Below are 12400 nucleotides of genomic sequence, written 5' to 3' on the forward strand. Positions count from 1 at the left end.
GTTAAAGCGACGCAGTGCCAATTTGTAAAAAGTGCTCTGGTCAGGAAGGGGGTAAATCCTTCCGGGGCTGAAGTGGTTAACTTACTTCTCTTTGTTAACTACATTTCCTTTCACTCCTCTCATCCTTTTTCTCTCCCCCTCCCCACCCTTGGCCCACGAGCATGGAGACCCTAAATGTGATCACTCTTAATGTGAAAGGACTTAACGTCCCTGAAAAGAGACGGATGTTATTAAATGACATGAAACGACTGAAAGCAGACATTGTGTTGCTACAGGAGACACACTTTAAAGACGACAAACTACCGATACTTAAAAATAGACACTACCCAATAGTATACCATTCTACCCATTCAGCAGCCAAATCCAGGGGGGTGTCCATTCAGATTTCAGCTAAGGTACCGTGGACTTTGACAGACACAAAGACAGACAAGATGGGGAGGTTCCTGTTTTTAAAGGGCTCCATAGGTGGAGCTAAGGTGACCATCGCCAATTTCTATGCCCCAAACATCCAACAGGACTCTTTCGTGCAGAGACAATTAGACGCGCTCCAAAAATTCACCGAGGGCCAACTCATCATTGGAGGGGACTTTAACACCCCCCTACTTCCCGTAGAGGACACTTCTTCAGGGTCCTCATCAGTTACCAGAGGTACACGCAAGAGGATACATACCGCGCTCCATGCACTACAACTGGTGGATGTTTGGCGTCTCTTCCACCCGGGTGAGAGGGATTACTCCTTTTTTTCCCGACCTCATCAAACGTATTCACGCATTGATTTCTTCTTAATACCTCAAAATCAATTACACGCGGTCAAAGGCTCGGCAATTGGTTCTATCACATGGTCAGACCACGCTCCAGTTTCAATGCAATACGCTCTAGCCGACTACTTTAGGGGACAAAGAAGCCCGTGGAGACTTAATGAAAGCCTCTTACAAAATTCAGAGATAGTCGCGGACATGACTAAAGAAATAACACAGTATTTCCAGACTAACACCTCAGACGAAGTAGACGGGGGCTTGATTTGGGAAGCACACAAAGCAGTGATCCGCGGGGTGCTTATAAAGCATGGAGCGCGGTTGAAAAAACAAAGAACTGCACAACTAACAACACTTTTAACTAAGCTACGCAGCCTGGAAACAGACCACAAGCTGACACCGTCCAGAGCGCTAGGAAATGAATTAGACATAGTACGCACACAGATCACAGACCTCCTGCAATATAAGGCGAAAGCGGCACTCCAAATTTCCCGTAAGAGAATTTACGAATCGGGCAACAAATGCAGTAGATTACTCGCCCAATCACTGAAAGCACAGAAAGCGGCGACATACATTCCACACATACACAGCCCCCAGGGACAGAAGAAGACTATACCCCAGCAGATCACACAGGAATTTATGTATTATTATGAGACATTATACAACCTACAAACGACGACAACCTCTAAGGAACACATAATGGACTATATAAAGAAGTCCCATATGAATACCCTACCGTCCCCGACACGAGACCTTCTGGACGAACCTATAACGTTACCAGAAATACAACTGGCGATAAAAAATGCTAAAAAAGGAAAATCCCCAGGACCAGATGGTCTGACTATTCAATACTACAAGACTCTACTCCCGTCATTAGGACAACACATGCTTAAACTCTTCAACGACTTAGGCAGGGGCAAGACGCTACACCACGACACACTACAGGCCCAAATAGCAGTGATCCCCAAAGAAGGTAAGGACCCGACGCAGTGCGGGAGTTACCGCCCAATATCTCTCTTAAACACAGACCTAAAACTGTTCACTAAGATATTAGCCACCAGAATACAACAGCAGATACCTAGCTTAATACATCTTGACCAAGTAGGCTTCGTACCATCTAGGGAAGCCCGGGATAATACTACAAAGGTCTTGAACCTACTCAATAAAGCCATCATAACTAACACACCGACGGTCTTCCTTAGTACAGATGCCGAGAAGGCATTCGACCGGGTAAACTGGTCATTTATGTTTGCCACTCTAAAACATATAGGCCTGGGAAGCACTATGCTGAATTGGATCTCAGCCATTTATACCACACCGTCAGCAAAGGTCAGGGTTAACGGGGTAACTTCAAACACATTCGCAATTACGAACGGCACGCGACAGGGTTGCCCACTGTCACCACTACTCTTTGCCCTCTCACTAGAGCCCTTCTTGTGCCACGTAAGACATAACCCAGACATAACTGGGATACTCACTAACCAGACCCAACATAAGGTATCTGCCTATGCGGATGATTTGATGTTTTCATTATCAAACCCGGTAATCTCACTCCCAAACCTACTAAAAGAATTCACTATATATGGCGCCCTTTCTCACCTAAAAATTAACTTCGCGAAATCAGAAGCGATGGGGGTGGGGATTCCACCTACACAACTGCTACACCTACAATCCAGTTTCAAGCTGAAGTGGACAAATAGGGCCTTAAAATATATGGGTACACTGATCCCTTCATCATTATCCCAGGTATATGAACTAAATTTCCCCCCACTATTAACAAAAATTAAATCGCTCCTGACCAACTGGCAAACCGGTCTTCACTCCTGGTTGGGCAGATGTAACATTTTGAAGATGTCCATACTACCAAAAATCCTATATTTAATGCAGGCCCTCCCCATACACATTCCCTCTACCTTTTTTAAGCAGGTACAATCAGCCTTTACAGACTTCGTCTGGGCAAAAAAAAGACCAAGACTTTCTAACAAACTACTAGTACTTCCCAAAAAGGATGGGGGTCTTGCGTTACCAAACATACGTACATACTATTATGCGGTACATCTAGGAAGACTAATAGATTGGTGCCGTCACCAAGAGACCAAATTATGGACTCATATTGAGCAATCCCACACCGCTATACCACTAGGGGGCACTCCTTGGTGTTATCAGAATATACCTACAGACCTTAGACGCCATCCACTGATAGGCAATACAATACGAATTTGCTCACAAATAATTTCCCAGACGACTCTCACGTCCACAAACTCTCCTTTTATATCCCGTAATAGGTAACCCTTTGTTCAGACCAGGATTAGAAGATGGCATCTTCCGGAAACTTGGGGAGGCGGGACTACACCTAGCATCCCACTATAGCGTAGAGGGGCGATGGAGAACGCATAAAGAACTCTCAGACCTAAGTGGCATATACCGTCTAGATTTTATTCGAACACTCCAGCTACGACACTTCCTCGGGACTATCCCACCACCCCCTGCGGAAAACAATCGAACTCTTACGACCCTGGAGACTCTCCTTACAGAGACGGGAGCTTTACCACACACGTTATCATTGACTTACAGTCTAGTAAATACCCCCCCCCCCCACAGACTTTGTTCCCCCGGGACTATTGAAATGGGAAGTAGACTTAGATTGTAGCTTTGACAGCATAAAGAAACAACGTATTCTTAGATTCACACATAAATCATCTATATGCGCAAAGATCCAAGAAACAAACTACAAAATTCTTTCCCGATGGTATAGAACCCCAGCATTACTGCATAAACTTTTCCCTACAGCATCAGATATGTGCTGGCGATGTCAGAGGGAACAGGGAACCCTTTTACACATTTTCTGGTCTTGTCCCAAACTGGCACACTTCTGGGAAGTAGTACGTGACACAATACAAAAATTTACTGACAGGACTATAACCAATGACCCTGCATTCTTTTTGCTCCACGCTACAGACACCCCCGACAGAATTTATAAAAAGTCCGTGGTACGCCACCTACTAGACGCAGCAAAAGCCTGTATTCCGGATCGCTGGAAATCTACCCATCCACCGACCATTGATATGTGGCTGGAGAAAGTAGAGGAGATAAGGGCAATGGAAGACCTCGTTCTGACGGCACAACATAGAGAAGAAACATTCTCTAAGACCTGGCAACTTTGGACTATGTTCATATACTCAGCAGAGGGACAGGCCCTAAAAAGGAGTGAAGACGCTTCATAAATGTAAACTCACAACACACATCTGATATCTTTCAGGCTGATTTGTCAAAATATATGACAAATTAAGATCGCATGACCCTCCATGCTCGGGGGTTTTAACCCCCTCCCAACCTCCCAATCCTCCAATCTCCTTCCCCATACTCCTCTTACCTATCCTCTTTCCTTTCTTACCTTCATCTCTTTACTACCATCTTATTCTTTTAATATATACTTCTTCCTAGTTCTTTTATTAAAGCAAAAAGGACCAAGCCCGTGGACAATAACTCAACATTAAACTAACTGAGTATTTAAAAAAAAAAAAAAAAGAGTACATAAACTTAGCGGTATCCAAAATGTTATTCCTAGTAATGTCTGTAAGTTTTACTGAAAAAAGTAACCACATTGTATATTGTATATTTGCTCTGATTAATCTGTACTTATATATTATCAACGTGATACTTTGTAATCTGTTGGTCCATTTGGGCCTGGTCCTGCATATAAATAAACAATTAAAAAAAAAAAAGAATTGTGAAAAGATAGTGTTTTGTATACTTTGTGAACATTCATACATATAGAACACTTATGTTATAAAGCCTTAGGGTCACCAAAAGTGATAACAGGATGTAAAAATGGCAATAAAGTCCAAAACTGAATGTGCAGATAAGGTGAACATAAATTTTGCAATGGTGATAAATTCCAAAACATATACTCGTGAGAGATTTCTGTATGTAATCCAACATGTGCTGACAGACCCTTGTGCGAAACCGCCACCTAGGATGACTGGAGGCTTACCAGAAAGTTGGGACCCACCTAGCATACGCTATATGGGTCAAACAGGCTTGGATTGCTCACTGGCAATGAAGGTAGGGAACCAAGGGCTGGTGAATGGTGAAGTTGTAACGTTGCTATCCCAAAGAGGTCTTCTTCATATGGAAGCTCGGACACCAACGGACATTACTCACATGTAATGAAGAAGGGGCTCATAGCGTAATTCCGTAAACCATAAAAAATTTATTAAAAGGAAAAACACTTACATTTCAGAATAAAAAGCGCTTGCAAGTAAAATGGCGGCAGTAAAATGCCGCCATTTTACTTGCAAGCGCTTTTTATTCTGAAATGTAAGTGTTTTTCCTTTTAATAAATTTTTTATGGTTTACGGAATTACGCTATGAGCCCCTTCATTACATGTGGGTAATGTCCGTTGGTGTCCGAGCTTCCATATGAAGAAGACCTCTTTGGGATAGCAACGTTACAACTTCACCATTCACCAGCCCTTGGTTCCCTACCTTCATTGCCAGTGAGCAATCCAAGCCTGTTTGACCCATATAGCGTATGCTAGGTGGGTCCCAACTTTCTGGTAAGCCTCCAGTCATCCTAGGTGGCGGTTTCGCACAAGAGTCTGTCAGCACATGTTGGATTACATACAGAAATCTCTCACGAGTATATGTTTTGGAATTTATCACCATTGCAAAATTTATGTTCACCGTATCTGCACATTCAGTTTTGGACTTTATTGCCATTTTTACATCCTGTTATCACTTTTGGTGACCCTAAGGCTTTATAACATAAGTGTTCTATATGTATGAATGTTCACAAAGTATACAAAACACTATCTTTTCACAATTCATTTTGCTATTATATGTGGTATAGCAATATTTTCTTTCTCATTTTTTAGCGCTACACTTGGTTATATAAAACCTACAGGCTTAGAAAGATCAATTTGTAAATGGATAGAAAACTGGGCAAAAGACCGAATTCCGAGAGTAGTGGTTAATGTTAATTACTCTGAATGGTCTAAGGTAATCTGTGGTGTACTCATATGTTCTGTGTTGAGAACCTTTACTTTTTAAAAGGGTTGTAAACCCTCAGCGTTTTTCACCCTAAAAAAGCATTAAGGTGAAAAACCTTCTTTGGTGCAGCAGCGCCCCTGAGCCCCGTAATTCCTGCAATGAGAATGGGCACACCAGCTCCTGTCGGTGTCTCGTGTCCTGATTGGATAGATTGATAGCATTGCAGTCATTGGCTCCCGCTGCTGTCAATCAAATCCAATGACGCAGGGGGCGGAGCCGAGTCCTGCCGTCTGTGTCAACAGACGCAGCAGAACACGGGTGCGTGCCCGCATGGATGTCTTTAATCCGAGCGCTTCTCCGGGGCATACAAGAAGAGGAGGAGCCAGGAGACCTCAGAAGAGGAGGATCAGGGCCACTCTGTGCAAAACCAACTGCACAGCGGAGGTAAGTACCGTATTTATCGGCGTATAACACGCGCCGGCGTATAACACGCACCCCAAGTTTAGGAGAGAATTTTAAGGAAAAAAAAACTTACATTAAAATGCCCATCAATGCAGCCTTATCTGTCCATCTGCAGCCTTTTCAGTGTCAGTGCAGTCTTGCCCCAGTGCAGTCTTGCCCCAGTGCAGTCTTGCCCCAGTGCAGTCTTGCCCCAGTGCAGTCTTGCCCCAGTGCAGTCTTGCCCCAGTGCAGTCTTGCCCCAGTGCAGTCTTGCCCCAGTGCAGTCTTGCCCCAGTGCAGTCTTGCCCCAGTGCAGTCTTGCCCCAGTGCAGTCTTGCCCCAGTGCAGTCTTGCCCCAGTGCAGCCTTGTCAGTGCAGCCTTGTCAGTGCAGCCTTGTCAGGAAAAAGCCGAGAACACTCGAGTATGTGTATCTCGGCTTCCTGCAGTCTCGGCGCCATTTTTGAATCTACCCACGGCTGTGTATGTCGGCGGCGACCGCGGCAATTGCCGCGATCGTTCCGATGACACAGAAATCGGCGGGGATCGGCCTATAACACGCACCCACGATTTTCCCCTGATTTTCAGGGGAAAAAAGTGCGTGTTATAGGCCGATAAATACGGGTATAACATGTTTGTATTTTTTTGTTTTTTAAAAAAGGAACCTTTACAACCCCTTTTTAATACATTTATAAATGATATAGGGTCTGGGATTAAAAGTACCATTTCAGTCTTTGCAAATGATACCAAGCTACGCAGTGGAATAACGTCCTTACAGGATGTCTCCAATTTACAAGCCGATCTCAATGCTCTGTTTAATTGGGCAACTAAGTGGCAAATGAGGTTTAATGTAGCTAAATGTAAAGTTATGCACTTGGAGGCTAAGAATATGCATGCATCATACATACCCTGTTTCCCCCAAATAAGCCCTACCCCGTTTTCCCCGAAAATAGCCCTACCCTGAAAATAAGACCTGCTAGGGCTTATTTGGGGGGGTAGGGCTTATATTGCAGCCATCACCGACAATCACGCTAGGTCTTATTTTCGGGGAAACAGGGTATTGGGGTGTACAACTGGAGGAATCAATGGTGCAGAAGAATCTGGGGGTTTTGGTAGATCATAGAAAAGTGATAAGTATAGTGCTAATCCTCACACAAAAAACTTTACAATCTGAAATGGTGAATACTACAAATTTTATAGTGTGTGTGTGTGTATATATATATATATATATATATATATATATATATATATATTATTGTATGTGTGTGTTAAACCAATTCAATATGCAATATCTATAAAGTGCTAGTGCATAATATAAACTCTATGCAACATACTATAAAGTTGCTATCAATGCTGCTGCTCCTTGAAGATGTCACACAACGAAACAGACGTAGAGCACTTTGCAGTCCATGACAGGTCTGAAGGTTAACAGCTATACATAGCTGCGCATGTTACTCCCTAATGTCGGGCAGTCACTCTTCAAATGTGAGATATTTTTTACACTATGGAAGCCTCCTTCCTTTTTCTTTCTTTCCCATGACGGGCTGTAATTGTTAGAAAAACTGTGATTGATTACCATTTGTGGAGAGTGTGTTCCTACAGTTGATATATCCAATTATTCATCTGGTGAGTCCAATGGAGAGAGAGCGATGAAGGATTCACATATTGGTGACTTGTGCTTTTTGTGATAATCGCATAAGGAATGGCTGTTCACTCATTTTGGTATATTTCGTATTTTTTGCTAATTTTTTTTTTTTTTTATTAATATTCATCGTTGCACTTCTTTTTGTTTTTTTTTGTTTTTTTTTTTATCTTTTCTGCACTTTATCTCAGCAACTTTTATAGTATGTTGCATAGAGTTTATACTATGCACTAGCACTTTATAGATTTGGCATATTGAATTGGTTTAACACACATATTTGTACACATGCAAATGTTGGTTCAAACACACATATGCACACGTTATAATTTGTAGTATTCACCATTTCAGATTGTAAAGTTCTTTTGTGTGTGTATTAGCGCTATTCTTATCACTTTACACAGTTCACTAATTGTTTTCTTATTGGAGTAGCAGCTGTTCATTTGAGCACACATTCTGTGGCGCTGTACTACTTGTTATTTTGGTAGATCATAAGCTTAACTACTTCAGCCCCAGAAGATTTGGATGCTCAATGACCAGACCATTTTTGCGATACGGTACAGCATCGCTTTAACTGACAATTGCGTAGTCTTTCGTTGCTGTAACCAAACAAAATTCATGTCCGTTTTTTACTCACAAATAGAGCTTTCTTTTGGTGGTATTTGATCGCCTCTGCACGTGTGTTGTTTTTTTTTTTAATGTTTTTTTTAATGATTATTATTTATTATCATTACAAAATCTTTTACTTTTTGCTATGATAAATATTCCACATTTTTTTTTAAAAAAAATAAATTTTTTCCTCAGTTTAGCCCTTTATGTATTCTTCTACATATTTTTGGTAAAAAAAAAAACGCAATAAGCGCGTATTGATTGGTTTGTGCAGAAGTTATAGCATCTACAAAATAGGGATATATTTATGGCATTTTTATTTTTTTATTTTTTTTTCTAGTAATGGCAGCGATCTGTGATCTTTATCGTAACTGCTATACTGCAGCGGACAAACTGGACACTTTTGACACATTTTTGAGACCATTGACAATAGCGATCAGTGTTATAAAAATGCACTGTTTACTGTAATAATGTCACTGGCAGGGAAGGGGTTAACACTAGGGGGTGATCAAGGGGTTAACTTAGTTCCCTAGGTGTGTTCTATCTGTAGGGGGGATGGGACTGACTAGGGGAAGAGAGAGATCGGTGTTCATACTTAGTATGAACACTCGATTTGTCTCCTCTCCCCTGAAAGAACCGGGATGTTTATACACACACACACACACACACACACACATCCCGGTTCTCGCTCTGTCACGAGCGATTGCAGGTGCCCGGCGGTCATCGCGCCCGCCGGGCACTCGCATCGGCTCTGGGCACACATGCGCCCCTAGTGGCCAAAAGTCAAATCGACGTAAGGTAACGCCGTTTCGCCCAGCCGTAACATTTTGCCGCAGTAAAACTGCGGCGGCTGGTCGGCAAGCAGTTAATGGCATGCAATGCCAAGCTGCGGTTTCCAAAGCGAGCAAAGTCCTTTCTTGTATTAAGAGAGGTATGGACTCCAGAGAGAGAGATATAATTTTGCCCTGGTACATATCATTAGTAAGACCTCATCTGGAATTTGCAGTTCAGTTTTGGGCTTGAAGGTCCTCACAGAGGTCAAGGGGGGACTTTTTACATCTAGAAGAAAAGAGATTTCATCTCCAAATATGGCTTCTTCACAGTAAGTGCTTTGAAAATGTGGAATAGACTCCCGCGAGCTGGTTCTGGCCAGCTCGGTAGATTGCATTAAAAAAAAAGGCCTGGATTATTTCCTAAATATACATAATATAACTGGGGTACTAACATTTATAGGTAAAGTTGATCCAGGGATTATCAGATTGCCTGCCAGGGGAATCGGGAAGGAATTTTTTTCCCCTGTGGTAGCAAACTGGATCATGCTTTGCTGGGGCTTTTTGCCTTCCTCTGGATCAACTGTGGGTATAGGATTGTGTATATGGGATTGTATATTTTTTTTTTTTCCTCCTTTATTTGTCAAACTAGATGGACTTGTGTCTTTTTTCAACCTAACTATAACAATTTAAAAAAATATATAAATCTGCGCAATTGATAGGTTTTTAAATCCGCTAAATATACACATGAAATAACACAGATGTGTATCACCCCACATTCAAAATCAAACAAAGTATAGCGCTTGCTTGCAAAAATAAATGACTCCCCTCAAAGGTGAGTGTATATATACACATTAAGGCGATCATAAATCTTTTATATGCATCGAAATCAACACACTCTTTGTGCAAACAAATTTTCACTTTCAGTGTAGAAGTCCATCCCAGGCCGTAAGGCAGGGTTTCTCTTAGCTGTGATGTCATCACACCAGGCCAGTAATCTGTTTGGATAGAGGAAGCGTGCAAGTGAATGTTGGAACCACCAAAGGCGCTGTGATACTATGGAAAATGAATATGTACTGTATGAGCCGTTCTTTTTACCATTTTTATGTGAGTGTTTTTATTCTAACTTGTTTTGAATGAATACACAGAGCTCTGTGTTTGTTCTGTTGAGGGTATTGCCAGTTGGAGTTTTGTAACATCTGTTTTGCAGGTTTGCAAGGCTGTCACCTGGTTTACTTTTTTCAAAGTTTTTACCAGGTGGATGTTCAGGCCTCCACTGATGCAAGCTTCGGCTGCAAGGTGCTTCAAGAGGTTATCTGAGTATTTAGGGCCCATTGACCCTTTCTTTTCTGGAGCTGTTTGCTATGTTGTTACCCATCCCTTAGTTTATTGCTTAAACATCCCATGGTCTGTGACCTGCTATCCTGTACTGCATGATTAAGGTAATGGGACTTTGACCTGACAGTAAATTCCATAACCTGGAGTACAGTATGCAAACAGACTTGGGTTGGGGGGGGGGGCACACCCTAAAAATGCCATTACATTCAAGATGGTGCTGCTATAAGACCGCAAACAGAACACAATAGATTACAGTGCACACATACAAAAATGACATTTAAATCCTGCAAGCCAACTGATTTAATAATTATAACTTTAATGATTATTAAAGGGTAAATATGTATTGTGACTTTTTCAAATTTATGTATGTATATGTGTTTTGTTTGTATAAAATTAATAAAAATATGTTGGACCAGAAATCCTGCAAGGCTATTTAAAACACCTGAACATATTGAAACATATGGGGATTTGGTTACACCATATAGTTACGCCATATAGTGCTAAGCCCACTACTGCATCAAAGTACCCCATTATCAGTGGGTCCTACACTATTATTATTATTATTATTATTATTATTATATACAGGATTTATATAGCGCCAACAGTTTGCGCAGCGCTTTACAACATGAGGGCAGACAGTACACTTACAATACAAATCAATACAGGAGGGATCAGAGGGCCCTGCTCATTAGAGCTTACAATCTAGAACTATTCATAGAATGAAAGATCCTGCATCTCAACCATGGGAGACAAACTCCTCTTTGTGGGAGTACAGTACAGGACATGGGTCCCTACTGTTTCTCCTTATTGCCTGCTACAATACTAGATTCCCACAGCATGGGCTGAGTCAATTGTGGGTGCACTTGGGCTATTCCCAGCAAGATGTTTGCCAGTGTCAAATAATCTGAAGGTGGTGCCATATAAACAACAGTCTGACTTGTTGTCTTGTCTCCTTTACCGTACTACAAGATACAGAATTTACTGGCAAGTCAAAATTTATGGCATGTAAATGGTACAAGTGTTCAGTCTGTATTTTTCTTCAAGGCATAAAAGGTATGGCTATGTGAATGGATTTTTATTACTAAGGTGCAAGAATTATTATCAAGGGAGCAAGAATATCACAGCAAGGTCTGATGGTTTACATGAGTTAATACAATTGGTCCATTTTCCACAAATGTTGTTAAACTTGCTGGGGTAACCTTTTGCCTCATAAGTTATCTAATATCTAAAGACTAGCAAATGTTTAGCGTTCATTTGTGTATATATAATTTAATGTTGATTTGAGATGCACTCCAGAGCATCATTTTGTATAATTTTTTTTTAATGTTTTTGTTTAATTTTTTTTTCTGGTCTATTGCAAATCTACAACTCTATATTCTGCCCACAGTTGGAATCATGCCTTCAAAAATCAGATTACAACACTGCAAGGACAGGCCAAAAACCGAGCTAACCCAAACCGTAGCGAAGTGCAGGCCAATCTTTCACTGTTCCTGGAGGCAGCTAGTGGATTTTATACACAGGTAAGCTGTAAACTCTGCTTTTAGATTACCCTTTTTACCCTTGTAAATTATATGGATGTCTTACTTACACATTCTCTTCTCTTAAAGCTTTTGCAGGAATTATGCACTGTGTTTAATGTGGATTTGCCATGCCGTGTCAAGTCCTCCCAGCTAGGGATCATCAGCAATAAGCAGATGCACTGTGGGACGGTGGTGAAGCCTCAGTCCAGTTCTTGCGCTTATATTTGCCAGCACTGCCTGGTACACCTTGGAGACATTGGTAAGACTTTCAGGAAATGGGTCATAAGTGGGTATTTTTAGAAACTCCGAATTGCCATCCAAATTCATATTTTCCATAA

The 12400-nt window shown here is 41.5% G+C and overlaps 1 protein-coding gene across 3 annotated transcripts in view; it reads left to right on the top strand.

Annotated features, from left to right (window-relative positions):
- Positions 1-12400, top strand: part of SMG7 (SMG7 nonsense mediated mRNA decay factor) — a 145864-nt gene that overhangs the window by 70203 nt on the left and 63261 nt on the right. For all 3 annotated transcript variants that reach the window (XR_012235341.1, XM_073593366.1, XM_073593367.1), the window contains exons 4-5: positions 11930-12062; positions 12150-12321. Coding sequence is in view for 2 of the 3 variants with exons in the window: in XM_073593366.1 (XP_073449467.1) it covers positions 11930-12062; positions 12150-12321 (305 nt within the window). In the remaining variant the exon portion in view is untranslated. The remainder of the gene's footprint in view (positions 1-11929; positions 12063-12149; positions 12322-12400) is intronic.

The sequence above is a fragment of the Aquarana catesbeiana genome, linkage group LG07, assembly GCF_042186555.1.
Source record: "Aquarana catesbeiana isolate 2022-GZ linkage group LG07, ASM4218655v1, whole genome shotgun sequence".
In the NCBI taxonomy this organism is placed as follows: domain Eukaryota; kingdom Metazoa; phylum Chordata; class Amphibia; order Anura; family Ranidae; genus Aquarana; species Aquarana catesbeiana.